Genomic DNA, 9,027 nt, shown 5'->3' with positions numbered 1-9,027 from the left:
ATCACCAGGTCAAAATGTTGCTTTAATTTAATACTAGGGATGCACCGAAATGAACATTTTTGGCCGAAACCGAAACCGAATAAAAATTAAATGGTTGGCTGAACACCGAAACCGAAACCGAATATGAAATGCGGTTGTAAATTTTTCACTATTTCTTTTTTACGATTGCATAAATAGCCTAGAATAAATGTGTAGACATGTTTTTTCAAAGAAAGTAAATGTTTCTTAATATCCTTCAAATATTCCAGTAGAATTTCCAGTTTGTATAATTATTATTTCATTTATATTGTTAAAAAGCCCATGTTGTTTTAATCACTGTTAATTTGTTCTTGAAAGAAATACTTTTTAGTTTTATTATATTTCCGGTGAATTTCCATTTTTCCTGGCCAGATCACCGCGCACGTTGTTTCATTGCATCAATGGCGTCACGCCACTATTCGGCCAATTTACTGAAAGCCGAAATGCACTTTTGGGCCATTTTCGGCCGAAATTTTTTGGTGGCCGAATTTTCGGTGCATTCCTGTTTAATACCCAATATCTGCTAAAATGCCTCAGCTGTACTTTGTGTTTAGCTCTAATAAGCAAACGTTAGCATGTTAATAACCTTTACAACTACCAAACATCAGCATGTTGACATTGTGATTGTGAGCATTAGCACTGAGCTCAAATCACTGTCGTGTCTAAGTACATTTTTGTGGCGTTTTAGTTCTTCTACACAGCTTTTTATCGGACACGCTGAAAACATTTATCACTTCTGCAACCATTCTTGTTGCTAAATATATGAGCGAACAGCAGACTTGACAGTTATTTTTGGTTACTCCATGGAGCTATAAGGTGCTTTGGATAAATGTCTACCAAATGGAGACCATATATTTTAGAATGTAACAGAACAAAGCGATTTGTTTAAGTAAGATCACGCTCTGTCTACATACATCCTGTCTCCTTTACCCACTCTGCCCTCATGATAAAGCACTTGGTAGATGATCAGAGTGAGCTTTAATGGAGAATTTATGAAAGAGACTAAGAAAGAGAGTAAACAGAGATTTACTCAGTGTTTACACTCTGTCTCTTTGCAGACATCAGACCTGATAACACACACACACACACAATGAATGACCCTGACCCTGGAGCCTGCCTGCCCTCTCTGGTCAAATAAACCTGCACATGTGTGTAGAAACTAAATGCACACACACACGCGCACACACACACACACACGCAGCTGCATGTTCTCTGGCACTGCGACTGATAAGAAAAACAGATAAGAGTTGGGTGTGTTTGGATGAAGTGAGCCGACAGAGGTCAAGACACTGAAGGCTTTTTCATTCACCTGGAACTTTACCACATTCCTTTGTTTCAACAGCTCTCTCTTTCTTTAGGACTAAAATGTCTTTGTCACTGCTTTTGTGTGACTGCCACATGCCAAAGTATGTTAACTAACCTAATCTTACTTCTTGACATCTCTTTTATCAAATAAACAAGTATGCCATATAAATCTCTTTCTGTAAAAACAGTGCATAAAGTCACAGAGAAGCCAACTAGAATGTAGGAGTGCTAACAGACTGGCCTCATAGAGGACTTTAGTTAAATTATTATTTTCTAGCTGTAATCTGGAATTGAAAAATATTCATTTTGATAAACCATAAAGCAGAAGCTAGATGAAATGGTGATGAAGTTCACATGACTTGGTGTGCTTAAACTAGCCATAAACTTTAAACTTTAATAAAAAATTTTGATTTAGAATCTATTGCTATTTTCAATATACTGGACATATTTAAAGGTCCAGTGTGTAAGTGTGGCAATACAATATACATAACTATGTTTATACCTAAAACTAATAATCAATATTGTTTTGTTATTTTAGTTTGTATCTACAGATGTAGCAGGCCCTCTTCCACAGAGTCAATACTGTGTTTATCTCTGAAGACTCTCCAAAAATGTGGCCTGAAGTAGCTTGTGTTGCATTCATTCAAGTTCTTAATCAGCCCAAAGAGGTTTCAAATGAAGGCATTGCAATGTTTCTGCTATACCTGAAGCCAGTTTTTATCAGTTTCACTGTTTACCGCTCTCCTCGGGATGAAGTTGTCAGTGCCGTGAGCTGAATGAGTGATGGTCATCCCATTCCTTCACCAGCTACTGTCAAGCTGCCCTTAAGCAAGGCACTTAACCCCCCCCCCCCAAGTGATCCAGCAGAGGTGCTCAATTCACCCTCCTGGGTAAATAAAGTTTTTTTTTTTTTTTTAAAAAGAGAGAGAAGTGTGCTGTGCGCGAGTTGCGAGGAAATAAAGGTCATGAAGACTGAAATCAGAGATAGAGGAACGTGTGTGTTGCTCCATGAAGAAGCGGTGTGTGGATGGACGGAGCGTTCATCCTGTCAGGCTGCTTGAAAAGAGCCAGGTGACAGCAGGGGGGGGGGAGAGGTCAGAGGCCTGTTGCTCTGTTGCTCTGTATAAATACTTCACATGGTGAAGGAGCACATGGGGTCAAACGGCACATCAGCAGCTCAGACTTCTTCTGCCGTGGTGACAAGATTAGACTCAGGTCAGACTCCCCCCCTGCAATTGTTGGTGGTGGTACAGTGGTACAGATGTGCTGTGAGTAGAAAATAAGAGAGAGAGAAATATATTATATTTCATTAGGTTAATTCATATGAAACAAGACAGATGTCTCCTTGAATGAAAACAAACAGCACTACTGGAGAAAGGCATAATGGAAGGTGTGTGTGTGTGTGTGTGTGTGTGTGTGTGCGTGCGTGCGTGTGTGTGTGTGTGTGTGTGTGGGAGAGTCCGTGTTTCGGTATTTCTCGAAATGCGTTACATAGCTCTGGCTGTGCGGGGGAATGTGACGAGTCAGTAACATGCTTGCTGTTCCGACTGTTTTCTCACGGGAAAACCGCCCGAGAACCAAACAGGCGTTTAGAGCACATGTGTGACTTTGTGTTGTGTGTCAAGGCCTTTTTCTTTTTCCAAAGCAAAGTCGACTGTTGAAAGACACGCGAATGATACATGAATATTAACTATGTCATTAAAAAACGGGCCACAGAAGATAAAGTCACGCTTCGTGCACATTGAGGATTATTTCAGGCAACGTGGCATGGATATCTTTGTATCTGGCGCTGACTGGGGGAGTTTTGGTGAATGTTTGAGGGAGTTATAGGATGCTGCTGTTCCAGACCTGCATGCTGCTCTCATTTTCACTCACATAATATGATCCATCTGTTTGCAAAGTCAAAACACAACTCACTTGTACTGTTTGCCTCTGGCGTCGTAAGCGGGGTTTTTTTTAAAGGCGAGGAGCTGACGGCCTGAATAGAAGAAAGCTTGGCAAATAGATATTGACTTGGCTGAATGGGTGGGGGAGTTTGTTTGTTTTTTTACAGGTAAACAAAAGAAATATAATTTATGTTTTTATTCGTCTCCAATCTCGTTGTTCACAAATTACCGGCATGGCGAGCTCTGCTGTGCGCTCTTTACGCATTCGTAGGTTTCAGTTTTTTAATTCGTGTAAAAGTTTGATGGTACTTGTTATGCTGAAATGAGAGCTCGAGGGCTTTCTCCACACACACATCTTTCAGGGGAATGCGTGGGCGTGGTTTGGAGCGAGCGTTCGCGTGTCACTCAAGTCAACTCAGCTGCTGGCACGCGCCCCCGGTGACGTGAAGCTGAGCGCACGCAGCGAACGTTTTTTAAACGGTCCGCTGCTGTCCTGCAGCGTTGCGCGCACACACACGCCGCTCCTTTTACAAACAAAAAAGCTTTTTTTTTTTTCTTTTTTTTTTTTGTTAAAAATGTTTCTTGTGCCGCAGACACGCAACATTTGCCTCGGCTGAACCCGACATGTAGTTCAGCCTGCCCGCTTGCCTGCCTGCGCGCGCGCTAAACGGAGCTCCGTGGGGGATTATTTCGCTTCATCCTGCGGTTTGGGAGCAACAGAGCGCGCGGCTTGCTGTGTCTGCTGTGCGGAGATCCGGTGACCGCCGGGGCGGACAGGCCACCATGCTCCGGCCGTGGGCTGCTCACTGGATCGCAGCTGTGCTCCTGTGCGGGGCGGTGGCACAATACTCCAGCGACCAGTGTAACTGGCGGGGAAGGTGAGGATGAAGCTGGGCAAAGCACTTCTGATCTCAGACATCATTAAAAACAGCTATAACTGTTATAGTTAGAAACCGTGCTGTTATTGTAGTAGACAAAGAAAGAACATCTTGGATATTTTCCTTAAGAAGGAAATCTAATTGTTTCTGTGAAGTGATCTTGCACTTTCTTTGGACTTTAATCTGTGTTTAAATTGTTTTGGAGTCATGGAAGGAGAAACAGTTCTATGTGAGATGAGAGGTTGTGTCTTTGAGCTGGTTCTGTTGTGCATTAAGGGGGATTTCAGTGGGCTCTAAGGAGTTCTTAGACACATGGATGTTTAATTAAGATTTCCATGTAATCCTCAGGAAGGGCACTGGAAGGTCAGAGTAAAAATAAGGAACCTCCTCAGTGGATGCTCTTGCTAACCATTGCTTGGGCTTACAGTAAATGTATGATGCAAGAGCTCTGTAATTCATAAGAACATCTTTATTAAAATCTTCTCAAAGAGTCACAGGATGATTAAAGCCAATGAAATGTGGGCAGGAGGTTCCTTAAATCAACTTTGAGAAATAATTTGTACGTTCTCCATAGTACAACATCTAAAATATGCTTCTGGAAATGTACTTATGATCAGTGGAATGTCTCGGCTCCAGTTCCTATCTTAAGTAAATACGGCTATATGGCCCCTTTGATCACTCCTCCAAGTCCCCAAGTCATAAAAAATGACTTCACACTCCGTGTTGTAAAGTTTGCCAGCCTCAAACTTCTAACGACTTAATAGCCCAATCAGTTCCTGGTGTTGAGGTAGCTTATGCACATCAGAGACAAGCGACCACATCGGTCCAAAGTGAAAGATTTGTTGGCAGACAGCTGCACCAGAGCTGCTCTTAATGAATGTTGCAGTATCATTAAATCCCTTCCATATGTTTCCGTAACTCTTGTTTTTCTAGCAGAATTTTATGAGCGTGCAGGAGCATTTTTAGGTCACTAAAGTCCCAGATCCAAGTTTCCTTATCGATGGTTGCTTGATGATTTTTTTGTTTTTTCAGCATCTTACTCTTTAGAAAAAACTACATGCCTGATGTAAAAAAAATGTTAAAAGAAAATCTGCCGTCTTGTCTGCAGTGGTCTGAGCCATGAGTCCCATCGCAGAGATGTGGAGCAGGTCTACCTACGCTGCTCGCAGGGCTCTCTGGAGTGGCTCTACCCCACAGGAGCCATCATTGTAAACATGCGGCCAAACACAGAGCCCTCATCAGGACACATGGCAGGTCTCCATGTGTGCATCAAACCCTACACTTATTCCCAGGTAATGTATGACATTAATTGGCAGACTCAACGATTATATTACCATTGCATGATATATCAGATGGATGGAGCTTATGTGTGTCCTCCTGGTCCTCCGTGTTCAGGGTTCTCATGTGTATCTGGAGCGTGCCGGGGATCTGACGCTGCTGTTGGCAGAGAAGGATCACGCCCAGGGCACAGTGCACTGTTTCAGCCTGGCAGAGGGAGCTCTCTTTGTGGAGGCCGTCCCTCAGACAGACATCAGCCGGAGGATCACAGCTTTCCAGTACGAGCTGGTGCCCAGCCAGGGGCCCGGAGCACACATGTACCCGTACCTGCACTCTGGTTCAGGTAAGAAAATGCATGCATCAATTCTTCAAGAGAAACAATGAAGTTCTTGCGGGTTTTTTTGTGTGTAAATGGTGACAATGAATGTTGTTTTCTACTTGCCTCATGCTGGTTTTTAGAAGTTCAAATCACAGTATTCGGGTTACTGGTCTCAGGTGATATATTGTTGAATCATAATTTGGATTATTTTTAATAGTAATGATGGTCATTTTGCAATTGCTACCACTGAGTTTTCCGACTTATTCATCAACTTTACAAATATTTGCGTCATAATGAAGTTATGAGCAGGAACTGTTTTGTAATCCAAGAATTAGAAGATAAACTATATGGAAATAGGATTGTTGTGAAGAGCATAATTAAAATATAATTAATTACTGTATGTAAGTAGATTCATTCAAGTATTGTACTCAAGTACAACTTTAACTTTACTTGATTATTTCCGTTTATATGCTACTTTACACTGGAAAAAGCTGTAGCTGCTGCTTTTTATTCCCCTACGTACTATGTACCTGACAGCTGTAGTTACTTTAAAAAAAAAAATTTTTTTGGGGGTGATTCTGAATAATGAGCACTTTTATTTTTGATACTTTAGGAAAGATGAAAGGCCACGTTACTCTTTCACCCCTGTTTCTTCATCTTTCCGACACGCTCTGACACCCTCTCCTCCCCCACTTCCTCACTCTCACACTCCCTTGTCTCAGCCAGACTTATGAAAACAAGCAGGCCAATCAAAAGGTCACGTTAGGGTCAAGCACAAGGGTCAGCCAATCGTCTGTCAACTGTCAATCAAGAACAAATCCCTACCCCAGAGAACAGGGAATTTTGGGTTGCCCACCCGTGTAAGTAAAGCGTTTAGGGGAGGGGCGGTGGGTGGAGTGGAAGGCTAGACTGCTCTCTTAATGAGACAGAATAAAGTCTGTCCAAGCCTGTCTGTCTTGTATGTGTGTGTGTGTGTCTGTCTGGGCGTTTTATAGCTGTTTTTATAGCTGTCAGGGTCAAGGGGTAATTCTGTGATTATGTCTCCTCCCTCACCTGCTGTTCTCATTCACATTCTCTCTTGATGTCTCTTTGGAGAAAAAGGGAGAGCAGGAAACGGACTAATCGTGGAACAACTCACAGGATGATACAAAAGCTAATGAATCATCTGTATTTAAAGTATTTAATGTTTTCCTGTTTTCCACTTTAGTCACCTGTAAACCCTGTTCAGACGAGGAGGTCCTCATGGCTGTGTGTACCAGTGACTTTGGTAAATATATACAAACACATAATACAATTTGGAAACACGCTTATTCGCTTTCTTGCCAGGAGTTAGATGAGAAGATACCACTCCCATGTCTGTGCGTTAAATATGAAGCCCAGCACCGGTCCTGGCCACATTTGCGCCCTGGGCGATTTTTCTCGTGCGCCCTAACGGCCGCCCGTGCGCCCCTGGATGCGCCGTGCGCCCCTGGATGTGTGCGCCCCCATCGGTCTGTCCGACGCCCCCCTCTGCCTTGTCAACACCCCGCTCCCGGGGCGCCCGCTCCGCTAACTTAATGAGCGGTATCGAAAATTACCGTTTTTTTGCTTTTTCGGGCGTTCGTGCGCCCCCCACGGAGAATGCGCCCTGGGCGGCCGCCCACATTGCCCATAGCTAGGACCGGCCCTGATGAAGCCAGATGCCAGTTAGTTTAGCTTAACATCAAGACGTGGGGAAACAGCTACCCTGATTCTAACCAAAAGAAACCGCTTACTAAGTAACGTGTTTCATCTCGTTTGTTCAATCTGTGCCGAACTATTTCTGGGCCACGTGTTGGCACACAAGCAAGAGGTGGCTGTTTTCAGTTTGGCTGGTGTCAGCTACATATTTACCAAACAGCTCTCTTGATAAGACAGCAAATTCAGGTATTTTTCTGACCATGACTATGTTTCCATTAGGGCCATAAGTGGCATTAACACGGTAATGGCACATTTCCCAATATTTACATCATCATCATGTGATCTGAATGAGCTAAAATGTTACGAAACAGTAACGAGTAGAGCTAGTAAACTGACTCAGAGTCTGTCTTAAGTTTGCAAACATTAGCCAATGGTCATACCAGACCAAGTAAGGCTCAGTGAGTAAGGGTGTGTTTTATTATTAATTCAGCATGTGAATTTGTAAGTGTGTTTTCAACAGTTTGTATAGTCACATAGTTTCTGTCCTTAATTCATTGGTTTAATCTCCTTCTCTTTATCCCACTTGTTCCTGTCTCTGTAGCCGGCAGTGGCATCTTTCAAGGAGTGACATCAGGTACAAACGACCACGCCCCCGTTGTGGTGACACTGAGTCGGCTGTTCCGACAGAAGAGCAGGGTGTTTGCATGGAGCGGAGCCAGAGGGCGGCGTTGGAGTGGACGCATCAATGTTCCCTCGCAGTGTGGAGTGCATCCCGGAGGGGATGAGTACCTTTTGACTGGCTCTGTCCATTTTGGAGGAGCCTGGCTTGGCTGCGCACCTCGTTACAAGGACTTCCTGAAGCTGTATGTCAGAGCACAGAAAGCAGGAACAAACCCCTGTCAAATAGACACAAACTGAGAGATGTCCTCAGGGTTCTGGGTAAAACATGGTGGAGTGCTTCAATAAAAAAAGAAGCAGGAAGATGCAAAAGAGGAACAGAGAGATAAACAAACTGAAAACCTTCTGGCAGTCTTTTCAAAGCTACTTCTGCAGGATGTTTTCAGTGCAACTTTGCCTGGCAGCAGCAAAGACGATCGGGACAGTTTGAACATTTTAGTAGCCAAATGTGCTGCCTAAACTAAAATGTGCACATTTTGGCTGTACATGTAAGCTGTGTGTGTGTAAGTGTGTTTGTGCACAAGTGAGACAGCAAATGGATGAATGATGAGCTTAAATTAATTTTGGTTAATGTTTTTTGTTGACGATATGGCTTGTGTGATCATTCTCGAAATGAAAGTTTGCTTTGTAAAAAGCTTTCTGTAAAATTTAGGAGTCTTCTGACAGAAGTGAACAGTATGCAGCTCTGTGAGTCTTTATGTACTTAGTGTGTGTGTGTTTTGCTAATGAGTTCAAAGGGTCTATATATTTGCAGAAAATAAAAAAAAGCCATCCTATAGCTTGTCTTTCTGTTTAATTTTGATCTATGCGGTTCAGTATGAACTGTGTGAACTGATGGGGATTATATTTCCTCAACAGCCCTGTCTCTGTGTCACACACTCTTTGGCACATTGAGGCCCAGAGTGGTTGAGGTGCAGATAATTAAAAACAAAAGTGAAAGTTAGGACCCAAAGAAAATGAAGGGCCAAAGAGTTAACAGCTTCTTTGTTGGCACACATGGACATAA

At 43.0% G+C, this 9,027-nt stretch overlaps 1 protein-coding gene across 1 annotated transcript; it reads left to right on the top strand.

The window, feature by feature from the left end:
* The first annotated feature begins 3,510 nt into the window (after positions 1 to 3,510).
* metrnlb (meteorin like, glial cell differentiation regulator b) lies at positions 3,511 to 8,799 on the top strand. The gene is made up of 5 exons (XM_027283802.1): positions 3,511 to 4,087; positions 5,196 to 5,379; positions 5,483 to 5,708; positions 6,892 to 6,951; positions 7,945 to 8,799. The coding sequence occupies exons 1-5, from the start codon at positions 3,993 to 3,995 to the stop codon at positions 8,259 to 8,261; spliced, it is 882 nt and encodes a 293-aa protein (XP_027139603.1). The 5' UTR covers positions 3,511 to 3,992; the 3' UTR covers positions 8,262 to 8,799.
* Positions 8,800 to 9,027: the final 228 nt, after the last annotated feature.

Source organism: Larimichthys crocea, chromosome X, assembly GCF_000972845.2.
Source record: "Larimichthys crocea isolate SSNF chromosome X, L_crocea_2.0, whole genome shotgun sequence".
Classification (NCBI taxonomy): Eukaryota; Metazoa; Chordata; class Actinopteri; family Sciaenidae; genus Larimichthys; species Larimichthys crocea.
The sequence above is the reverse complement of the archived record's forward strand: the minus strand, read 5'-3'. Positions and strand labels throughout refer to the sequence as shown.